General features: G+C 43.1%; 1 protein-coding gene across 28 annotated transcripts in view; it reads left to right on the top strand.

Annotated features, from left to right (window-relative positions):
* Positions 1-467: 467 nt before the first annotated feature.
* The window catches only part of DDX31 (DEAD-box helicase 31), a 180,699-nt gene continuing 156,796 nt past the window's right edge, over positions 468-24,370 (top strand). For 18 of the 28 annotated variants that reach the window (XR_012424210.1, XR_006692805.3, XR_012424211.1 and 15 more), the window contains exons 1-12: positions 468-611; positions 6,979-7,235; positions 7,340-7,415; positions 8,425-8,468; positions 9,905-9,975; positions 10,961-11,025; positions 18,056-18,100; positions 19,446-19,487; positions 20,248-20,312; positions 21,991-22,110; positions 22,251-22,357; positions 23,507-23,742. Coding sequence is in view for 25 of the 28 variants with exons in the window: in XM_065529954.2 (XP_065386026.1) it covers positions 537-611; positions 6,979-7,235; positions 7,340-7,415; positions 8,425-8,468; positions 9,905-9,975; positions 10,961-11,025; positions 18,056-18,100; positions 19,446-19,487; positions 20,248-20,312; positions 21,991-22,110; positions 22,251-22,357; positions 23,507-23,742 (1,203 nt within the window). In the remaining 3 variants the exon portion in view is untranslated. Of the gene's footprint in view, positions 612-5,010; positions 5,090-6,978; positions 7,236-7,339; positions 7,416-8,424; positions 8,469-9,904; positions 9,976-10,960; positions 11,026-17,954; positions 18,101-19,445; positions 19,488-20,247; positions 20,313-21,990; positions 22,111-22,250; positions 22,358-23,506; positions 23,743-24,370 lie in introns of all 28 variants that reach the window. The other 10 variants (XM_065529957.2, XM_074016168.1, XM_074016171.1 and 7 more) reach the window with 4 other exon arrangements.

Consider the following 24,370-nt stretch of genomic DNA (forward strand, 5'->3'; position numbering starts at 1 on the left):
GGACCCCGCCGTTGCCAGGCAACGCGGCTCTGCCAGGTGGCCGAGGAACTGCCTGTCCAGAAAAAGGACCGCGAGCTGGGAGCCAAGAGGACCCCCTTCCCCCTGCCCAGGCTGGGACTGAGCTCCAGAGCCTGTTAGGGAGCTACCCAGACAGTTAGGCTTTAGTTCCTAAAGTGCCGAGGAAACGCACGCAGCAGTAAAGGGGAGACTCGTCGGTGAGATGGCGCCGGGCCTCGTTTCTCAGAGGCATTCAGAGAGCTTCCCCAGCGTGAACTCTCGGCCGAATGTGATTTTGCCACGCCGCGAGGGACGCAGAGCGGGGCTGCCACCCGGCGGGGGCACGCGCCCCCGGCTCGCCCCGACCCGGCCGGTGCCGCCGTCCCCGGCTCCTCTCGGGGCTGGTGCGTACAGCTGGAGCCGTTCCGGACCCGGAAGGGGCGGTAGCGCAGGGTCCTCGCGCGTCCCACGTGGGGTCCCGGGCCCAGCAGGTCTGCGCACCCGGCTCGCCGCTGCACCACGCGTCACCCACGCAGGCCATGGCAGCCGCCGACAGTTCGCTCTCGGACAACCCCAGGACGTTCTCCAGACGTCCCTCAGCCCAGGCGAGTCGAGTGAGTTCTGACCTGGCTTCAGCTCCGTCCCCACCCGCGGCCCGGCTCTCGGCGCGCCGCGAGCTGCAGCCGTGCCTCGGAGTCGGGTTTCGAGTCATTTACGGAGTTCAGCGGGAGAAAGTCAGACACGGGGCAGCTTCTGGACAAGTTGCGCCGAAACACGTGTCTCTAACCGGAACACCACCCGCGGGGATGCGCCTGGAAGGGGGGAGTGGAGCGGTGTGGAGGGGCGGGAGCTGGCTCCTGCGCGTGGAAAAGTAGAGGAAAGAATTAGAGGTTGTTTCCCGTGGAAGGTAGGACCTGACGCTCCGGCGCAAGTCCCAGGCCAAGGCTTAACTTCTCTAAGCCAGTTTCCTCGACTTGAGTGCGGACTAAGCTCTGGGTTTTTTTTATTTTTTTATTTTTTATTTAAATCTTCCTACATTCCTGTTTGGGAAGAGTCATGCGCTACAAACCATAAATTCTCATCAGATGGCTTTCATTTAACCCTATATGTCGTGACTTACTTTCCAGTCTGGCTCTGGCCTAATGTTATGTGACAAAGAAGAAAGTTAAAATATTACCCCAAAACATGTTTCTTTGCCATATTTTGAAATGGCCCTGTAAAGCTGTTCTTTGTGGCCAGGGCGGGGGGCGCGGAAATTTCCATCTGTAAAGAATCTCTATTAACAAAGCTAGATCTTTTTCTTCCAGGCCCTCGCAATCCTAAAGAGATTAAGAGTCTACCACCTTTCAAAGATCTGAATAGGGAACACTTGTCGTCTGTTGTCTCTAAGGGCAGCCACTGAAGACTTCAAAAGAACCTTGGTCTCCACAATCTTATCTTCACCTGAGCATTTTCTTTGTATCCATCCCAGGTGTTTAGACAAACTCAACCAATTGTCAACCAGAAAATGTTTAAATTGACCTATACCCTGGAAGCCCCCGCTTTGAGTTGTCCCACCTTTCTGGACAAAACCAGTGTATTTCTGAAATGTATTTGATTGATGTCTGATGCCTTTCTAAAATGTGTAAAACCAGGCCGCACCCCGACCACCTTGGGCACATGTTCTCAGGACCTCCAGAGGGCTAGGTCACAGGCCGTGGTCACTCATGCTTGGCTGAGAATAAGTCTCTTCAAATATTTTAGAGTTTAACTCTTTTCGTCACCATGAGGAAGGTTCGTTTGTTGCAGGAGTGAGGACTGGCCAACTAGGAGTTTTCTTTGAAGAGCTTTCAAAAATGGGACAGATTTTCTTTTTTTTTGAGACGGAGTTTCGCTCTGTCGCCCAGACTGGAGTGCGGTGGCGATCTCGGCTCACTGCAAGCTCTGCCGCCCGGGTTCACGCCATTCTCCTGCCTCAGCCTCCCGGGTAGCTGGGACTACAGGCGCCCACCACCACGCCCGGCTAATTTTTTTTTTTTTTGTATTTTTAGTAGAGACAGGGTTTCACCGTGTTAGCCAGGATGGTCTCGATCTCCTGACCTCGTGATCCACCTGTCTCGGCCTCCCAAAGTGCTAGGATTACAGGCGTGAGCCACCGCGCCCGGCCAAATGGGACAGATTTTCATCCACGTGCAATGGAGGGAGATAGGAAAATCGGTTTCATTGATATAATCCCATTGCTAGAGAGGGGAAAGATGCCCTAAAATTAACTTAAGCAAGAACTGAAAACTGGTTTCTAGGATGGTTGATTTGTCTCCTGGAAAAGAGGACCACAGGACAGAAAGGCTGATGTAAAATCATAAAGTGATCATCAAACTTTAGGATTTAGATGCTTGGCAGTAAGGAGTCCAGCTAGCCAAGTGTAGCTGCATCGGGAAGGAGCTGGGGAGGATAGAAGAGCCATTGGGAGCGTAGGATTTGGAATAGGATAGACCTGGGATTCGATGCTACCCTTGCTGCACACTAGCTCTGTGACCTTGGAGCAAGTTACTTAATCTTTCTGATTCTCACTTTTCCTATCTGTAAAATGAGAACAATAATTTCTACTTCATAGAAGACTATTGTAAGGATTAATTGAGATAACATACATAAAGAGTATACGTTGTCTGGCCCATAGAGGCACTTAATAAATGCCAACAATATAAAGTAGTTTTGGCTCCATTTTGGATAATAGATTGCTACATCAGGAGGTCAGTGGGGTGCTTGTGTCCTGTGCAGAGCCTGGTAACTAACACATAAGAAGCATTGAGTAAGTACATGTAGGGTACCTAGTTTTATGATTATCAAAAGGGGATTAATTAATGCGGTGATGACAGGTGTTTGCAGTGGCCTTGTCTAGATCTACATTTTTTTTTTTTTTTTGAGATGGAGTTTCTGTCGCCCAGGCTGGAGTGCAGTGGTGCAATCTCAGCTCACTGCAAGCTCCGCCTCCCGAGTTCACACCATTCTCCTGCCTCAGCCTCCCGAGTGGCTGGAACTGCAGTCGCCTGCCACCACACCCAGCTAATTTTTTGTATTTTTAGTAGAGACGGGGTTTCACCGTGTTAGCCAGGATGGTCTCCATCTTCTGACCTTGTGATTCGCCCGCCTCGGCCTCCCAAAGTGCTGGGATTACAGTCATGAGCCACCGCTTGAGATGCGTAGCTAATATACTGGATTTAGAAAGACTGACAGCTTAAATTATGCTATATCTAACACTATGCGGAAATTTTCTCTCTAAAAATACTTCCTGGGCTGGGCAAGGTGGCTCACACCTGTAATCCCAGCACTTTGGGAGGCCGAGGCAGGCAGATCACTTGAGGTCAGGAGCTGGAGACCAGCCTGGCCGGTAGAAACCCCCTCTCTACTAAAAATACAGAAAAAAAAATTAGCCGGATGTGGTGATGGGCACCTGTGATCCCAGCCACTCGGGAGGCTGAGGCACGAGAATCCCTTGAACCTGGGAGCCAGGGGAGGCTGTAATGAGCAGAGATCACTGCACTCCAGCTGGGGTGACAGAGTGAGACTCCATCTCAAAAAAAAAAAAGAAGACTGATTATTAATACAAATTTATTACAGAAAATTAGGAAAAAAGATTTTTATAAACCCACCCATAATTGCCATACTCAGTGCTTGTTGCCGTTTCAGTGTATGTCCTGTTCTAGAGAACAACTCAAAATAGGAATCACTACACATGATGTTTTCTAAAGCAAAGAGGATATAGTTAATAAAAGACCTTGATTATAGTATTGTCGTGAGGACGCTAGAATGTAGAATCATGATGCCTGGGGAAAGCCTGGTTCCTTCAGTGATTCTGGGACAAATTACCTCACATCTCTGCCTCCATGTTCGCATCTTAAAATGAGATGGTAACAGTACCTGTGTTGACAAATGAGAGAATACATGTGAGTACTTAGCATACTCCTTGGCATACAGTAACTAGTCAGTATGTTTATTAATATCAAAGGCATGGCATCTTAGACTGTCAGGGCTGGATGGGTCCTAGAGGTCATCTGCCAAAATCCCCTCATTTTACAGGTGCGGCAGCGGAGACTCAGACGGAAGTGACTGGCTTCATGTTGCACAACTAATTTTTAGTAGATCCAGATATGTCCTTGCTCCCTGTCTGCTCAGATGCCACCTCACAAAGCATTCTTGGTTTTCTTGCCTCCCTCTTCTTTGCCGCAGGCTGTGTTAGTCCAGCTTTCCTTGGTGCTCTCGTGGCCTTTTGTATGTATCTCTTCTGTAGCACCAGTGTAGAGATTGGATTTATGCCTTTATACTTTTGTCTTTATACTCTTTCTGCCTTTGTACTCTGCTGCTATATGACTTCCTCAAGGGCTTAGCGAATCTTTCTACTTTGTATCTTCAGAACCAAGCTTCTTGACAACTGCTGAATGAATGTGTTTTGGATGCTGGGGGAGAAAAGCTAACAAGTAGAATCTTATCCAGCTCGTGGAAAGGATAATTCCATTGTGTGTTATTCATTCATCTTACAAGTATTTGTTGAGTGCTTACTCTGCCAGACGGGCGCCTGTACAGGGGACACAGTGCTATGTAGGACAAACTGGTCCCTTTCCTGTGGAGCTTACAATCTATGGGAAAGACAGACATAAAACAATGAGTTCCATGCTATGCTTATTATTTTGCCAAATGCTGTGGAGGAGAATAAGGGTGCCAGGAGAGCCAAGAACAGGGTACCTTGGCTTGACTAGGTGAAGAGAGGTCAGGAAAGGCCCTTCTGAGGAAGGACTTGGTCAGCCTACATCTGAAGGATGAGTACGGGGTGGCCAGCCAGAGGGCAGAGTGGAGTCCTGGGTGTGGGAGTAGCATGTGCAGAGGAGGAGGAGGAAGGAGCACAGCACATTCTAGGAACTGGAGGAAGACCCGAGTGACAGAGAGTAAAGCTGAAGCTGGTGAGGTGGCCAGAGGTGAGATTCTAGAGGGCTTTATTGATCATGTTACAGGCTTTTTTTTTTAACTCTTGTCGCCCAGGCTGGAGAGCAGTGGCATCATGGCTCAGTCCAGCCTTGACCTCCCGGGATCAGGTGATCCCCCCAACTTAGCCTCCCAGGTAGGTGGGACTACAGACATGCACCAGCTAATTTTTGTATTTTTTTGTAGAGACAGGGTTTCAGCATGTTGCCCAGGCTGGTCTTGAACTCCTGGCTTCAAGCAATCAGCTCACCTCAGCCTCACAAAGTGCTGGGATTACAGGCATGAGCTATGGCACCTGGCAGTATTACAGACTTTTTAGTTTAGCCTAAGAGCAATGGAAAACCTATTGTGTTTAACTCTCAGTACTTGCTTTTAGAGAGATGTTGACATAGGAATAAAGGGTGCCCAAGACGATAAAGGATCTAAAGTTGTGTCCTGCTTGAAATATTGAGTCCAAAGAAGAAAGAAAAGAGAGTTATGTGATATACGAAGGAATGTTATGTGTTAAGAGGAAGTAAGCTTGTTCTGTGTTGCTGCAGAAAGTATTAGGTAGATGTTCAAGGGTGCAGATCTTGCATAAATGTCAGAGACAGCTCCCTGATTCCTAGAATTGGTCATGAACAGAATAGGCTGCCTCATGGGCTGCAGGAGGTGTGCGGGGAGGGGCTGCCAGTCCACGTGCCAGGGACTGTCAGGAATTCCATGCGTGGCGGGAGTGGCCTTTAAGAGTTTTTGTGCTCCAGGAGTCCTGGGTCTGTAAATCAGGTGAAGTCTGCACATTTCATGCTGTCTTGCAGATGATTCAACAAACCTGAAACTTGATTTCATCTCTTTCTTTAATCTGAAAATTCATGAACTTGAGACTTTGTAAAAAAATTAATTTGTAAGATGGACTATGTCTGTTTTTACTTTATTAATATTAGATATTTGAAGTTGTATTTATTTAATTACTTAAGTAAAGGAATCCTTCTGGAACAAAGAACTGTTGTTATTGGTAGGTTAGTCTGAAGCTGACGGTCATGGCTAAAGAAAGCCGACACGTAAAACCAAGTCATTATTTCAAGCAAAGAGGAAAATAACGTATTCTGAGAGAACCCCAAACTCCAGAATAACAAGCACTGGCTACTCAAGGGATGCTTTTATATTCATTTGTAAATCAGAGAAGAAGGCCAAATAAAATAGAGGAATTGGATGTTTCTTCTCCTACGGGAAGTTTGGACATCATGCATTGAACCACATTCGTATAATGGAAATAAGAAGCAACAGGCAAGAGATCCCTGGGGCTGTGTAGCCTGTAATCGGCAATCAGGCAGGGACTCGGGGACTCAGAGACTCAAAAGGCAAGGGAGGTAGGAAGTCATTGTGGTAGAGGTGATGGATGGAGCAGCATTCTCATTTGGAATGGGAACAGGGCGTAGAAATTTTCTCCAGGCCATCTGAATCTGGAGGAGCAGCTTGAGAGGAGAGAATGACAGAGATCCAGGCACTAGGGTAGAATGGTAATGAAGGTTTCCGCTTCCTGGGCACGGGCTGGGATGCGCATTCCCCCTCACCCCTCTCTCCTGTGCGATCTCCAGTGTGCTTTGTTAGTGGAGAGAAAAGATTCATTTTCCCCCTGCCCCTCTTTTCTCCTTGGGTGACTGGGTTCCTAGGAATATGGATTGACACACCCTGCACAAGGTGAATTCTTGCTTCCCTTAAAGCGGACTCCATTAGTTAACATTCAACTGGAAAAATGCTGCTGTTTCATCCTTACCTTATCTTGATTGATTTAACAGTTAAGATGGATGGTGAGGTCTGGTAGATGAGTGAGCTGAGACTGTTTTCTTTTTTGTTTTCTTTACCTTTTGGAAGAAGCTGAGTCAAAGAGTCTGATTGCAAACCCTAAACTGTTGCTTGACATATGGGGCATAATGATCTCTGCGGGGAGAGATGCAATTCTGTGGGCAGTCAGGCTTCACTGCGAGCTCTGTCTTCATGGACTAATGCATCTCTTGTTGATCTTTCCTTCTGGGAACAACGCAGCAAGCAAAGGCTACGAAAAGAAAACACCAAGCGTCCAGTGAGGCTCCCCCAGCGAAACGGAGGAACGAAACTTCATTTCTGCCAGCCAAGAAAACTAGTGTTAAAGAAACTCAGAGGACTTTTAAGGGGAACACACAAAAAACGTTTTCTCCAAAGAAGCATTCGGTTAGCCCAAGTGATAGAAACCAGGAGGAGAGACCGTGCATTAAGACTTCATCACTGTTTAAAAACAACCCGGACATTCCGGAACTCCACAGGTATGTCCAGCGGCAGATGCCCTTCAGGAAGAAGAAAGAACGTGTTCTGCCTCTTCTTTGTTAATACTGGCACTGATGCCTGGGTTTCTGTTCATCATTTGCAGACCTGTGGTAAAGCAGGTGCAAGAAGAAGTGTTTACTTCAGCTGCTTTTCATGAGCTGGGCCTCCACCCACATTTAGTAAGTACCTCTCAGTGTTTTCTGGGTCAGTTGTTTTTGGTGTGTTTGTCCGTTCAGAAGGTCTGTGCAACGGCAGTTCTAGGAAGAGAAATCAGAGAGTGTTTGTTTCTGCTCTAAGTTACCTGAATGAACTCAGATTGATATGATACTCTTCTAGGACAGTTCAGGGGTGCTTAGGTTACTGTTCACTGTTTTCTGGCCCCCACCTTCCCCCATCCCCTGTGTTTTGTGTGTTTTTGTGTGTTGTTTTTTAAGTACTGAAGACTTTCCTCGACTAACGTGATTTAGGGTCAGGACATCACTTGCTAAACTTCAAACAGCTCCCTATTTACTGGAGAGCTGTAGTGGTGAAGCCATTTGTGGTGGCAGATGTCACAGTGACCATAGGAGAGGGAACTGTGCTGGCATCTTGCTGTTAAAGGACATCCACAGTTTTAGAGAAGTGAGGGAAGAAGAGTATTTTAGTGTGTGTTCCACAAACAAATGGACACTTTAAAGGAAAAAAAAGTTCTCCAGACTCATGAGTAAGAAGAAAAAAATATATTAACTTTTAGGCAGGCTTGGTTTCCTCTGCACTTACGGTTACAGCTTACCTACCCCTTCTGTAGGGTGGGTTACCTAAGCTTGTTTTCTCACCTGCAGGGTAAAACAGGGTTTCTCAGCCTTGGTGCTGTGCACATTTTGGACTAGGTCAGTCTTAGTTTTGGGGACTTCCTGTGCATTGTAGGATGTTCAGCAGCATCCCAGGCCTCTACCCACTAGATGCCAGCAGTGCCCCCCTCCCCTTGGTATAGCAAGCAAAAATTTTTTCCAAACTTTGCCCTTTGTGTCCCCAGTGAGTTAGGGCAGGTGACAGAATCGCCCCGAGTAGAAAGCACCACCTGGGTGGAAGAACTTCATTTGATCTTAGTAGTCAATGTCCTCTCAATAGTTTCTCCTTTTTTGTGTAACGTCCATTAAATATTTTGTATCAAAATATTAATTAAAGCTTTTTCATCTTCTCTTTTAGATTTCCACAATAAATACGGTCTTAAAAATGTCTAGTATGACCAGGTAAGAACTTCAGGCTCCTCTTGATTTCTTAGGCGTTACTTGGGTATAACCAGATGAAACCTGTCTGTGCAAGGCAGAGCAAATTTGTGGCTTGGCGTTAGAAAACAGTGCCAGGTTATCGACCATAAAGGGTTGTCATCTCACTCAGCTACTCATTCTCTCCACCTGTTAAATGGAAAGACTGGCTTTCCATCTAGTTCCGCCCTTGGCTCTAAACTGCGAGAGACGTCTCATCCAGAAGGTGGGCTGCGTGAGCGCCGCTGTTTTCTGTGCTTCCCTGAAAAGAATTTGGCCAAAATAGAGAATGTGACCATGCCGTTCCTTAGTAGTAAGAATTAGAGTCAACCAAAAAGACAAGAGTAAACATTCAGTTGGAGAGAGTGGGATACTGAAAAAACGTTTTCAATGTTTGTTAAGGGAATGACTCCTGGAAAATAAAGAAGTGAAATAGGTGCGAGGAGATGAGCTTCCTTGTTTTGAGTATTTGTGCTTCTGTGCATTTTCATAATGATTTTTTACTTTTACTAGTAAAAATTAATAAGAATATTAAAGACTAAATTAAGGGACCTCCCGACAAGTTTTTTGTTTATTTCATCAACCAAATTTAAGTGATTTTTGTGTCTCTTCTGTTTCTTGTTTTAAAATACATGTGTAGACACACATTTCGGCATGTCCATAACCTTCTCCTGGAGAATGGATAGCAGCTGCTGGCTCTCTGAATAGTTAGCGAGCTTCCTCCTGCTATCCTGCATGGAAACCTTTCCATTATGTTTCACTGTGTGTCATATTCCTGTTAGTGAAGGCAGGAGAGTGTGTGATACACTTTGTGGTAACTCTGATTTGTTGTCATGCCTGTTCCTTTTTTTGTTTTTTGTTTTCTTGAGACGGAGTTTTACTCTTGTTGCCCAGGCTGGAGTGCAGTGGCGCGATCTGGGCTAACTACAACCTCTGCCTCCCAGGTTCAAGCAATTCTCCTGCCTCAGCCTCCTGAGTAGCTGGGATTACAAGCACGTGCCACCACTCCCAGCTAATTTTTTGTATTTTTAGTAGAGATGCGGTTTCATCATGTTGGCCAGGCTAGTCAAACTCCTGACCACAGGTGATCCACCCACCTCGGCCTCTCAAAGTGCAGGGATCACAGGCGTGAGCCACCGCACGCGGCTGCCTGTTCCATTTTTAGAAGAATTAGGTTAATAGAATGGCCAGTCTCTGGTTTGCCTCACCATTTTCAGGCTAAGTTCCAGAAATGTAACTAGGGTTTGATCTTTATAATCATCAAAAGTTTCTTCACACCTTTATTTGAATGCTTTCATAGCTTCTAAGGTGGCAGTTGCTAGATGAATCCAAGTGTGGGCAGTTGCCTTTTATGTATCCTGCATCTCTGCCTTTAACTGGATGATATAGATAAAGCGTGTTCTTTTTTTCGGGTGGCCCAGTGTTCAGAAGCAAAGTATTCCTGTGTTGCTGGAAGGCAGAGATGCTCTCGTGAGATCCCAGACGGGCTCAGGTTAGTCTCATTTCATCTCTGCCCTTTTTCCTCTGCTCAGGCGCATGGTCATGCAGTAGGTTTTGCCATGAGGTGTCTGGGTTGGTGGTGGTGGCAATTTTGTTTCGTTTGTGGGAGGGAGGCCATGCTTGCTTTTGATTAGAGCCCCAAATGTGTTCACATAATGAAAAGAAGGGGACAGTTGATGGTGCCACGATGAGGAATGATTAGGAAGTAGTGAGGTTCAGCTACAATTTCCTCAGAGCCTACTTCAGGGCTTTACCAAGTCCCGCACTCTGTGGCCACAGTAGCCCATTCTCACTCTAGTGGAGAATGAATGTTTTCTTCTGGTATTAAACACAGAGTGATTTCTGGCCTGAGCATTACACTGATCAGATGCCAGTGGTGCTCGAGGACAGAACACTGTTCCTGCCAGGTTCCAGGTCAGTCTGGAAAACTTGCTGTTTTGACCCTGTGTGCCCTCAGTGGGCGTTCAGTTATCCTTTACTCCCACCAGCTCGGCCACCATTCAGAAGGCTGGATACCCAAAGTTTTTGCCATCTGTTGGTTTCTCCATCATTAGAGATTAGCTCTAGAATACAGACTGGTTCCCAATCACGTCAGCACTGTAGAGGAGATGTAATTGACCACTGAAGCTCATCTGAGAGGGTAGGGAGGACTTCAAAGGAGGAATTTTCTGGCTCCTGCAGACAGCCATCAAGTTGAGCTTCTGTGTAATTTGGGAGACATATCGTTATCTCTTGTCAGATGAATAAAGGAACTGAAGCTTCTAGTTTTTTAGAAGTACTCATTTTACAAAGCAAAATTGGGATTTGTGGCAGACAGGGAAGCCCCTTTTCACTTCTCTTGGATGTATAATGGGCAGTTTTCCTTTCCCCAGAATTTAGTACTACTGGAAGATAGCAGAGCCTGTTCCCTTTACATCCTTTGCTTTTCTTACATCTGTAGGATGTGTAATTTTAACTGCTGCTGCTTTTTTTGAAAGGTAAAACTCTTGCCTATTGCATCCCTGTGGTCCAGTCCCTTCAAGCAATGAAGTCAAAAATACAGGTGTGTATCAAATGTGTTTTTCTGTCATTGCTTATAGTGCATAAGCAACCAGCAAACTGAACGCTAACAGAAATATTAGGACTAAAAGAATCTGTTTACACTGAGTATTTTTTCACCTCCTTTTAATTTATTTATTACATAAATGTGTTGTATCTAAAGACTGTTCCTAGAGTTGAATAAATACACTTCACAATTGTCATAGTGAGTGTAACAGGGAAACTTTGTAAAATGCTCGCTGTGTGTCAGGCATGATGCTTTGCATGTGTTCCCTTCTTGAATCTTTAACTGCTCTCTCCCCCACCGTGTTTAGGTATTACTGTTATCCATATTTTACAAAGAAAAACAGGCTTAGGAAAGTTACATAACCAAGGCCATGCAACAAGTAATGGTGGAACTAGATTTCTCAGTTCTGTTTGGCTGCAGAGACCAAGCTCCTTACTCTGTGTGAAGACTTACAGCGAAGGTTAATTACTGGCTCCTGTGCTGTATGGGGACCATGCATCCGTGTCTTCCACGGTGCCTAACATGGGACCTTTTACAGAATGATGGCTCAATAACGGGGATTTGGTTTTGCAGCCGTCCCTTGATGCTCGAGTCTGTGTTGGATATAAAGCATTCAATTTTAGCCTTCTAAGTTCCCACATGGTGTTTACTTTTGACCAAGAAGGCTGAACTTCATATTTAAAACAGTGGTTTCTCATGAACAGTAAATATGAAAATAAGCACCCGTTTAGCTGAAATATTAATACGAGGACAAATTGGGCTGCCTCATTTTTTGAGATTACGTGGAATTTATCTTTAGCTGTGAAACGTGTTAATTTAGTGCCTGGGTTGAGCCCCTAGGAGGCCAGTTAACTGCTGTGATCCGTGGGCGGAGGCTTCATCTCAGATGCCAGCCCAGGATCCTACAGATACAGCCCTCGTTATCTCAGCTGAGAGGAGGTGGTAAGACCAGAAATAGAAAGTGAAGTGAGTGCAAAAAAACAGGCAAAAGCTAATCGATGACTGTTTTTCTCAGTTTGGATATGCAGAATTAGCAGTGTATGTAGCCTGCCTGATACTTGAGTGACAAATAATAATAGTGTTGCATTACAGTCTGTAAACTAAAACAGAATATCCATGAGTTCAAACTGATATAAATAAATTATTGAATACATAAATGAGGGAGAAGGTAGAATTCTTCTTTATGTAGAATTCTAATAAATATAGACATGATAGAAATAGAAAGTCACCATTTGGCAAATGCCACAGTAATATTGTTTCAGGCATGAGTTATCATAGATGCTAAAATGAGTAGATGAAAGTGTTGTGGGGGCTAGGGTGGGGAGTGGATATTTACATAGTCTCAAAATATCCCTCCACAAGATACTTTTTAATTACAAAGGGAAAAGCAGTAACTTTCCAGTCAGGAAGCCTGGCTGTCACTACCTTAACCAAATGATCAGTGTGCATCACCAGTAATGAGATGTTCTGACCTCATGTGCCCCCTGATACCCTGCACTGGGGAGGATACATCCCTTCTTGCCAAAAACGCATAACCTGAATTTGGTCATGAGGAAATGCCGTACAAATCCAAATCAAGGGACACTCTACAAAATAACTGGCCAGTGTTTTCAGAAAGCGTTAAGGTTATAAAAGACAAATGCTAAAGAACTACCCAGATTAAAGGGGACATGACAACAAAATACAATATGTAGTCCTGGATTGGATCCTAGTCTGGAAATAGGACATTAACAGGTCAATTGATGAAATTCGAATAAGGTCTGTAGATTAGTCAATAGCATTGAATCAGTGTTAATTTCCCAGTTTTGATAATTATATTATGGTTTTGATAATTGATAATACATATGGAGAAGCTGAGAGAAAAGCATGTGGAAATTCCTTGCTTTTTTATGCAAATTTTTTGTAAGTCTGAAATTGTAAGCCTGAATTCATTCAAAATGAATAGGTTAGGAATTTTTTAAAATCAGTTAAAGAAACCCTGCAAAATCATCCAGAGATGGAACCAAGTATAGCCATTAAAAAAATGATACTTTTTCAATTACCGTTTGTGAACTTGAACAAATATTTTTACTTTGTTACCTGAAAAAGGGCAAGTTACAAAATGGTATGTATAGTGTGACCCGAGTTTCATAAGTAATAGTTGTGTATGTACGCATAAAAAGGCTGGAATAATTCTTAGCAAACTGTTAACATTGATTTTCTCTGAGTGAGGAATTTTACTTCCTAAAGGTAACTGATTTTTTCGCCCCCATATTAAGTGGTTTACAGTGAGAGAATTTGTGTAAAGTGCTTAACATTGTCCCTGGCACATAGAGAAAAATAAATGTAAATTACTACAATCATGTAGTAAAGTCTCATCCACTTACGGACTCCGGGAGAACATCTTGCCAGTGGAGAGGTTTTTCTTTATACCAGTAGAAGAGTTTGGACTCTTTGAGCTATTTGACTCTTTGGACTATTTGGGCTGGAATGGCTTATACAGTTCTAGCCTAACTCTCATTTCATAGATCCGTGACTGGAGGATGAGAGAGATTTGATGACAGGGGAATTTGATGATCAGGGGAATGGTGTGGTGGGCAGCTGTGCTCAATCCTGGGTCTGAGGGTAACTTGAGGCAAATCGTTCATCCTCTGTGCCTCAGTGTCTTTGCTGTGGCACAGGGACAATAGCAGTGCCTGTCTCCAAGTGCTGGGATCAGGGTTGAGCTAATGCATGTGCAGTATTGAGACCCGACGTGCAGTGCATGGTGACATCATGCTTTAGCCATCATCAGCAACGTGGTCATGTGGCTAGTTGGAGGGGCAATGATTTGATTGGTTATATTCAGAACCATTAGTAAGCCATGTCATTTTTTATTTGCTGCAATATTTTAAAAAATCACGAACAGGTCATTCTATTAAAGACTGGAATATTCTGCAGAAACACAGTTTTCCAAGCCTCAATTTAATTCACTTATTTCAAGTAATACTCAATATAGTCCCTTGGAGTTCATTGTAAAATGATTTGACCTGTAAAAAATTTATCTGGAGGGCACAGCAAATTTAAGGCACCCAACAGATTCTTAAATTACTTTGGTGATGGCATGAGAACGGACTGCTTTTCTGTGTCCACGCTCTTCAGTTATTTTGGCTCTGATTTTTTTTTTTTTTTAGCATCATATCCATCCTCCCTCACTTACTTGTGCCCTGCGAGGAATTGATTTTTCTTTCTTCTTCTCTATGTAGTAACACCTTTTGAAATGTCAGAATTTCCTAACGTCACACGATGGCACATTGCTACTGTTGTACTAGCATATTTACCATTCCTAGCTTGTGTTCAGTGTAGTCTCACAAAGTCGATGTTGAGTACAGACGACTCTGGTTTGAATTCCAAATCCTTTTCTTCTTTTGGGTAAATGTTTCTTATGCAAAACACGAAAACCATACCTGTAATTGAATTTGCTGTTAGCTCTGTGCTTAGCTTTGGCACTAACATTGTTTTGTTTCATTCATTCAGTGTCTTTGAGCACTTTGGATGTGCAAGGCACCGTTGGCTTAGGGGCCTTTTTCGGATTACTTTGGTTTCTTCTATTTTTTTATTAATACTTTTTAAATATAACGTACCATATATGTTTTAACAATTTTGAAGGGTACCAAAAAAATATATATATAGTGAAAAGTAAAGTCATCTATTCCCACTTTGCCCTAGTGGCGCAGTTTGCTTCTCAAGATGCCATGGTGGTTATTAGCCTCTTGTATATCCTCCCAGGGAAATTTGTGCCTATCAAGCAAATATGAGTATGTGTAATTCCTCTTACCACTTTTTTGCGAAGTGTTTTTTCTGTTTTGCTTGGTTTGATAATGAGTGGTTGTTTTGTTATGCAGGATGTTCTGTGCTTTGCTTTGGTTCCTTTGATGTGTTTTGGGCTCCTTAATTAGCACCATATTGGGCTACCTTGTTCTTTTTGAAGACTGCCTGGCATTTCATTGTATATATGTATGTACTGTGAATTACTCATTCTCTTATTGGATGGTGGAATTTATATTATATTCAGTATTTTGCTACAAACAAGGCCACTTAAATACTCTACAGTCTGTAAAATATTCTACAACCTCTTTATGCACACATATGCTCTGTAGGAGAACTTTCTGTAAGTGGAATTTGCATTTTTATTTTAGTAGGTAATGCCAACATTAAACTTGAAAGGGAATATGCCAGTGTGCCCTCCAGCAGCTGTGTAGAAGGTCCAGTTTTCCCATGCCCTCCAGTGCTCTCAGCTGCTTTCTGTTTCTTCTTTTTTTTTTTTTTTTTTTTGAGACAGAGTCTTGCTCTGTCACCCAGGCTGCAGTGGAGTGATGCAGTCTTGGCTCACTGCAACCTCCACCTCCAGGGTTCAAGAGATTCTCCTGCCTCAGCCTCCTGAGTAGCTGGGATTACAGGTATTTGTATTTTTAGTAGAGACAGGGTTTTACCATGTTGGCCAGGCTGGACTTGAACTTCTGACCTCAAGTGATCTGCCCGCCTTGGCCTCCCATAGTGCTGGGATTACAGGCATGAGCCACAACATCCGGCGCTTTGTTCATTTTTCTATTTGAATTGTTTTTTTTGTTTTGTTTTGTTTTGAGATGAAGTCTTGCTGTCTCGCCCAGGCTGGAGTGCAGTGGCATGATCTCAGCTCACTGCAACCTCCGCCTCCTGGGTTCAAGAGATTCTCCTGTCTCAGCCTCCTGAGTAGCTGGGATTACAGGCATGCGCCACCACGCCTGGCTAATCTTTTTTGTATTTCTGTAGAGACAGGGTTTCACCGTGTTGGCCAGGCTGGTCTCTAACCCCTGACCTCAAGTGATCCACCCACCTCAGCCGCCCAAAGTGCTGGGGTTACAGGCGTGAGCCACTGTGCCTGACCAAATTGGTCTTTTTTTAAAAACTGAATTACAGGGCTTTTAAAAATCTATAAATTAAGGAAATTAGCTATTTCTCTCAGGTGTGGCATATTTTCCCCCCAGGTTATCATTTGACTCTTGGTTTTGTTTAGGCTTTATTTTTCATTCTGAAATTTAAAATTTTTAGGTAATAAAATTTATTGGTGTTTTCTTTTAAGGTTTCTGAGTTTTATGTCATCTATTAAAAGGACAACTTAATTCCAGCTTTGTTTTCCTAACTTTATTTTTTTCTCACAGGACTTTTGAATTAAACCATCTTTTTCTTGCTGATATAAAATGGTCCTTATATTATTTTCTAAATTTTGGTATCTATTTGATTCTATTCTCAACTCTATTTACTATTATAATCTCTATTCATGTGCCAGTATCATTATTTGTAATTGCTGCAGCTTTAAATTATTTTAACATCTGATATGTTTTTCATAAATGTCTTGGTTATTTATGTACATTTATTTTTCCATATGAACTTTCAAATCAGGTTGTTTGGTTATATATGATATTTTATATATACATGTATTTGTGGCATTTTTGTTAGAATTACATTACATTTATGGACTGATTTAGAGAGAATTAGCTTATATGTACTATTGCATCTTCTTATCCGGAAATAGGGTATATCTTTCCGTTTATTCAAAATTTACTTTATGCCCCTCAGAGATGTTTTAAAATTTTCTTCATATAGATTTTGTGTGTTTTTTGCTAAGCTTATTCTTTTCGTATTTTTTGTTGCTATTAACTTTTTATATTGGAAGGCTACTGAATAATAGTAATAATAATAATTATTATTATTATTTGAGACTGAGTTTTGCATTTGTTGCCCAGGCTGGAGTTCTATGGCATGATCTTGGCCCACTGCAACCTCCACCTCCTGGGTTCAAGTGATTCTTCTGCCTCAGCCTCCTTAAGAGCTGGGTTTACAGGTACCCACCACCATGCCCAGCTTATTTTTGTGTTTTTAGTAGAGACGGGGTTTCACCATGTTGGTCAGGCTGGTCTCGAACTGCTGACCTCAAGTGATCCGCCCGCCTTGGCCTCCCAAAGTGCTGGGATTGCAGGCGTGAGCCACTGCCTCTGGATGGTTATTGATTTTATATTTTAATTTTGCATTCAGCTGCTTGACAAAATTATCTTGTTTGTAATAGATTTTTAATTCTCTTACGGTTTTTTTTTTCTAAGATAAAATAACATCATCTGCTAACAATAATTTTGTCTCCTATTTTCTAATTTTATACATCATATTTCTTTCTCTTGTCAGATTGTTTGGGCCAGGATCTTTAGAACAGTATTCTAGAATAATGGGGTTAGTTGGGTGTATTACTCCATTTTTACGCTGCTGATACAGACATACCTGAGACTGGGAAGAAAAGGAGGTTTAATCTGACTTACAGTTCCACATGGCTGGGGGAGGTCTCCTAATCATGGCAGAGGACGAAAGGGGTTTGTTTTTTTTGAGACGGAGTCTCGCTCAGTCGCCCAGGCTGGAGTGCAGTGGCCGGATCTCAGCTCACTGCAAGCTCCGCCTCCCGGGTTTACGCCATTCTCCTGCCTCAGCCTCCCGAGTAGCTCAGACTACAGGCGCCCGCTACCTCGCCCGGCTAGTTTTTTGTATTTTTTAGTAGAGACGGGGTTTCACCGTGTTAGCCAGGATGGTCTGGATCTCCTGACTTCGTGATCCGCCCATCTCGGCCTCCCAAAGTGCTGGGATTACAGGCCTGAGCCACCGCGCCTGGCCGAAAGGCATTTGTTACATGGCAGCAGCAAAATAGAATGAGGAAGAAGCAAAAGCGGAAACCCCTGATAAACCCATCAGATCTCTTGAGCCTTACTCATTATATCACGAGAATAACCGACCCCCATAATTCAATTACCACCTCCCGCCCTGCCCCCCTGCCCTCCGTCCTAAAACGTGGGAATTCTGGGAGATACAATGCAAGTTGAAATGTGGGTAGGTGCATAGCCAAACCACATCAGTGGCAACCTTATTTTGTCCCTTTCTTCATCGAGAGTGCTTCTGATGTTCTACAACCGGCCACCCCGTGTCCTGTCCTTTTGGAGTCTGCCTTTATTTATCCTGCTCATGGCATTTCTTTCCTGTGTGTTAACAGCGCAGTGATGGCCCCTATGCCCTGGTGCTCGTACCAACGAGAGAGGTAAGCAGGCTTCCTTTTGGGGCAAGTTTTAAGCACATGCTTTCACTAATGTCCCTTTGATTTTAAAAGTGGTTTTACCATTTTTCTCCCTACTGCACAAGCCACTGCACACCAGTTCCATTTGCCTGGAAGCCATCCTTCTGGTTCTTGTCAAGGAGAAAAATTCAAGTAGTCTCCGAGAATCATAAGCATGGAAAAGTATTTTCCTATTGTCTAGAAACCAATGACACTATTAAATGTCTGTTTAGTCGTGTTTTGAATTAAGTTGCTTAAAAAAAAAAAAACCTTGCATTTTTGTAGGCTTCTTTTTTTTTAAGCAACTTAATTCAAAGCCAAAAGCAGTTGGCTCTGAAAATGAACCTTTAATTTTTTTAAGAAGCTACTGCTACCAAAAACGTTACTTGTTCCTAAAAGTTAAACTTTTCAATATTTTTTTTCTTTCTTGGTGGAACTCTATTCTATCTAATCTATTTTATTTGCCCACAGTGGCAACTTCGGATTAGGGTATCTGGTTTCTATATCAAATGCTGATCACTTCCTTACAGAGAATTGATCACAGAGATGATTTGAAGTCAGCCTTTTATACAGCCTGCAGTCCCCTATCTCAGCTCAGTCCAATGAAGGAGCAGGCACAGAAGCTATTAAAATTTTTACAGCAGCAAACTTGCAACTTCTCTAGGATGCTTCATGAATACTAAATATGTGGAAACTGTATATACATCCTTTAAGAACGGGATTCTGTATGAGGCATTTTTGAAGGTTGTTAATGGTTGTAGCCTACTTTAATTTTCACTTGCTTTGTTCTCCAGTGGAGCTGTTGGTTTGCTTTTGTTTTATTGATGTAAACTTGAGGAGTGACCATCATCTCCCGGGCTTCACATACCCTGGGACAGTTGTAGAATACAGTCATGGCACCTTTAGAGTGAAGTTCCCAGAGGCTACCCTGTTGCATCACTATTCTGTCTTACCTCGCATACATATTCTTTCTCTTTCTAAGGAGAGTCAAATTCAGGTTACTTTGGTTTATTCCCTTACATTTTTGTGCAGCATAGACTTGAACTGCTCTGTGTGGCACTCTGGGAATTTGAGCCAGCAGAGGGAGCACAAAACACTATTTTTGTGTATGTCCGACAAATAGACGTGGTGTCTATAACTCTTTGCCCAAACTGACAGGTTGCAGAACCAGTCTAAGAACAAGGTATATTAGATTCCGTGTATAGGATTTTTTTTCTTCTTAAATGTTAACTTCAGGTCCAAGTTTGGATCCTAATCACATTACATTGTCTTTTTTTAAAAAAAAAAAAGGGATCCTGTTGATCATCTATAACTTTTGAAATTTTTACAGCTGGCTCTGCAAAGCTTTGACACTGTCCAGAAACTGCTTAAGGTAAGGCAAACCATGAGTTCCATTTTATTTTGCTTCCTGACTTTGAGGAAGGATTTAGTATACCACAGTCTATTCTTTATTTTCAAAGAGATAAGAATTATTTCCTTTTGCCTGGATATCTCTGCTCTCTCTAGGTAATTTATAGGTTTTTACTGCTCTAAACCCACCCATTTCTAGCTTAGCTGGATTATCAGTGACTCCTGGTGGATAAAGTCCTATAATTGGTTCATCATAGTCACTAGCAAGCCACATAGAGAAATGCACAGGTATACCCTGACGGTGACCCAGTGGAAAGCAACTTAGCTGCAAGTAGGGTTTAGAAAGGAGAGTGAAGGTTTCAGAGTCGAAGCCAGCCAGCTCACCAAATTAGATCATGAATTGATCCATTCTTTCTTTTATTAGGGGTGGAGAGTAGGGAAAGGTGTTGCTTGGGTTTTAACCCCAAAAAAGGCAGTAGACTTACTGAAATGTGTTTTCAATTCAGGCTCTGTGGGGAAAGACAGGGAAGCTACTTGAATGATTTAAGAAGCTCACATTTCTCTCTCACTGTGGTAGAAGCTAGTTATATACCTATAATTCAAGTTACTACTGATAGTGTACATGGGTGTAGCAATGCCTAGGAATTGTGTCTGCACAATAACACCTTATACAATGAGAAGCGCCAGTTCTCTCTCATGCCTTAAGGAAAGGGAATTTGGAATCAGTGTCTGATGTTAGTAAAGGGGCTTTGCACTGACTGTGGTCTGCTGTCTTTCTGTAGCCTTTCACCTGGATTGTGCCTGGAGTGTTAATGGGAGGAGAGAAGAGAAAATCAGAAAAGGCCAGGTAGGAAGAGGTTTGTTGGTTGTTATTTCCTTCTTGAATCTGTCCTGCCTTCCTGTTCCATAAGGCTGAGTCCTTCTAAACCTGCTGAGAGCTTTGTCTCAGGCTCTGCTTCCTAGTCCCAGTGCACAGGGACAGATTGAGTCAGTGGGGAGCGGTCACCTCTAGACGGTGCTGTTTTTTAAAATATTAAACCTACAAACACGTTTCCTTCTGACGTTGCTAGTAACAGTGCTGTCACCTTCTTAACTCCCACCTACCCAATGTCCTACAGCATCCCTGGTTTAGTATACATCCACCTGGGTGCAACTCGCTTTTGTGTACATTGAGAGTTTGGGGTTTTGTTGTTTCGTTTTACAAAAACAAGATCATTAACTCATATAATGCTTTGGGACTTGCTTTTTACAACCAAATATGTTTATTCCTTTCTTTATTAAAATTTATAATGAGTGTCAGTTGAAAATTGTTGCAACAAGTAAATCTCAAATTGTCTTCATTCTTTTGAAAACATTTTTATTGTATTACAGCTTAATAACCAGTACTCAATAATGATGCATGTAGTCTATAACCAAGAAGTAAATATGAAACCTGAAACCTCAAAGCATTGGTTAGGATTCGACTCAGCTGTAAATAACAAGAAATAACAGTGGCACAAACAATACACAAGTTTTATTTTACTTCCACATTTAAGAAATCTGACAGAGCCAGTCCAAGGCTGGCCTGGTGTTGCAGTGTCGGGGACCAAACTCTGTCTTTTTGTGCCACTATGGAAGGATTCCATTTGTAAGGTTACCTCATAGTCTTAGATAGTTGCAGGCATTCCAACCATTGCGTCTAATTTCTTGCCAGCAGGTACAGAGATAATCATACCTGGTCCCTCTGAAGGTGCTTGTGTGATTGGCATGTTGCCTTTACCCTTTTATCCCATTGCTAAAACAGAAGCATGACTATACTTAACTGCAAGGGAAGCTGGAAAGTATATCCAGCTAGGCTGGGTGCAGTGGCTCATGCCTGTAATCCCAGCACTTTGGGAGGCCAAGGCAGGAGGATGACTTAAGACCAGGAGTTTGAGACCAACCTAGGCAACATAGCGAGAACCCCATCTCTACAAAGAAAAAAAAAATGTGCTAAAAATTGAAAGCCTTTATTACTATGGACTAATAGGAAAATGGTTGTTTGGGGAATGAGAAATTAGATTTATTGTATATAACCCATGGGACAAAGCTTTGAGCCCCGTTGTATGGAAGTTATGTAAAGGGCTTAGCATAAGAAAAAAGTGTCCTAGCAATTGAAGCACACTGGCATGGGATAACTTGCTCAGATACTAGATTCCCTAGCACAGAAACCTTCAAGAACAGGCTAGACTACAATCTCTTTGGAAGGTTCTAGAAAGGATTTGTGAATCAGATAAAGAGCGTTGGATTATGTAGTTATGATTCCTTTCAAAGTTAAGGTTTTATGATTTTAATGTAATTTCAGATCGTAACAGTTGCATCTCACAGTACGGGGAAAGACTCAAGCACAGCTTTCTACCCAGTTTTTATGTTTTGTCATGATTTCAGGCTATGGCACGTTTGTACTGTACATGAAATGAGTCTGTCTCTTTTGCCTTTTTCCTGTGTTTTCTATTGGCGTAGCCCTGTTTGATTTACTTTCTTTTATGATATATAATTTTAAACAGACTCCGCAAAGGAATAAATATCCTTATCTCAACTCCTGGACGCCTGGTGGATCATATAAAATCCACAAAGAACATTCATTTTAGTCGGCTGCGGTGGTTGGTGTTTGATGAAGCAGACAGGTGAGCCTCGTCCCAGGATGATGACAGGTAGAAGAGAAGGGCTGTTTCTGCTCTCCTTGTTGCAACTTCTGTGGCCCGTTAGACCACATTTGCTCTTCATATAGATGAAAATGTCTTTTTTTTTTTTTTTACAACCACAGAATCTTGGATTTGGGTTTTGAAAGGGACATCACAGTGATACTTAATGCTGTAAACGCTGAATGCCAGAAACGACAGAACGTCTTACTATCAGCGACACTCACAGAAGGTGAGTTGGAAAGAAGTGATGGGTCCTTCTTTGTTCTTAATGAAGAGGAAGGACCTAGATTTAATCTTGGTTGTTTGCTGCCGTGATTCTCAACCTCAGGGAGGTGAGGGGCAGGGAGGGAGATGTCCTTAGAAGACTGCCTTTTCAAACTGTATGTTCAGCACTCCCAGCTTCGCTCTTCAAGTCATCCAAGACAGATATGTTCCCCAGCACATGGGGAAAGGGAGAAAGGGCAGGGATGAGGACGAGAAAAGACTGGCTGCCATTGGCTTGGTGGTTTCATGAGGTTTTTTTGCACTTGCAGCCCACAGAGAGCAGGGCCCTTGCACTGAAGATGATGACCTCTTATCTGAGTGCATTTTTGATGTAATCACTCTTCCTCCTATAGAGCTATTGAACTTAAAAAATATATCAATGAAGCTCTTCTCTGTCTTCCATCCATATGCAATAGAAATTCTTAGCTCTCTTTTATCGGTGGGAACACGAAGGCTTGGAAAATTTGCATCACTCTACCAGAATCACCCCACACAGTGAGTCATTGACCAGCAGTGCAGCTTTCACATTCTCGTGTCTGGTTTCCTTGGTTTACTAGGCCACCTTGTGATGTGCATGTACCAGATGCCATGCATGTGACCCCTCACAGTCCCCATGTTCTAAATTTTGAGGGATGATTCATGAAAAAGGGATTCTGTGGTCAAGAAAGTTTGAGAAATACCCCACATCCCTCCGTTGGATATTCTCAGGGCACATTAACATAATAAAGGCCCTGAGAGGGCTGCTTAGAGCAAAGAAGCTTTTGTGAAACCTTTGAAATCCAAGGTTTACCATAACTTGATCAAAGAACCCTTTTGGGAGGTGGAAGTGGGCGCAGTATCTGTTGCTGTCTTTTGGACGCTGTTCCATAGGTGAGTGTTTATAGAACGTTGGTACAGATTGGTTATTAGGCTGTGGGAAGAAGTTTTGGTAGATCTCCCCGCAACACACACGTTAGCAGTAGGGCAGATCAGTGCTGGGACTTGGTGATACCCATGGGGTAACTAACATACATAGTCCTAACATTCATGGGTGGGGGTGTATAGGGGGTATGCTTTTGTGACTAGTTTCACAGTGTGTTTGTTGTCTGCTTTGCCCTTCTCACTTTTATCCAAGGTGTAACGCGGCTAGCTGATATCAGTTTGCATGATCCAGTCAGTATTTCAGTCCTGGACAAGAGCCATGACCAGTTGAACCCAAAGGACAAAGCAGTCCGGGAGGTCTGTCCTCCACGAACTGGCGACGAGCTGGACAACTTTGCAATACCAGAGAGTCTCGAGCAGCACGTGACTGTGGTTCCCAGCAAACTGAGGCTTGTCTGCCTAGCGGCCTTCATCCTTCAGAAATGCAAGGTGGGACTGTGGGCTAGTGCCAACTTGATCCGGTGAAGAAAGGCCTGCTTTCTTGTGTTAAGCCATTGGTAGCAATGAGTTAAGACACCAAAAATCAGAGGTTTTCCAACTTATGTCTGCATTCTGGATGTAAACTTTGATGTACATCCTTTCAGTCAAGTTTTAGGATTATGGTAAAGAATCAGAGGTCAGTGGTAGCCATGATGTTCAGCTTGAAATCTGTCCTCGATACCTTTCCTGGGACTGATAGTAGGCACATCACAGGTGGCGGGAACAGCTGGATGTGAGGCAGACATAGGGGCTTGTGCTCATGTTTCTCCAAGAGTCCTGGCATTTGTGCATTTATTTACTAGACTTCTGTGATGACTCTGACGTGAGAAGATAGTAAGTGGAAGGGCTTCAGGGTGAAGATTTTCTGCATGTGTAGGGTCTCAGCCAGGTAGTGTTGCTGTGACAAGCCCTGGATGAATAAAGGGAATGGAGCTCCCACCCAGCTGTGCTCTGAAGTGTGTTTATTTTTGTCAGATAAGGGAAACCCGTTTGAAATGATAGTTGTGTCGTTTTCCTCTCCTGCATTCTTTGTAGAGTGCAGTATCACTGTTTTTGTTTTTTAAAATAATTCAAAGAT

This window comes from Macaca fascicularis, chromosome 15 (assembly GCF_037993035.2).
Source record: "Macaca fascicularis isolate 582-1 chromosome 15, T2T-MFA8v1.1".
NCBI classification, from domain to species: Eukaryota; Metazoa; Chordata; class Mammalia; order Primates; family Cercopithecidae; genus Macaca; species Macaca fascicularis.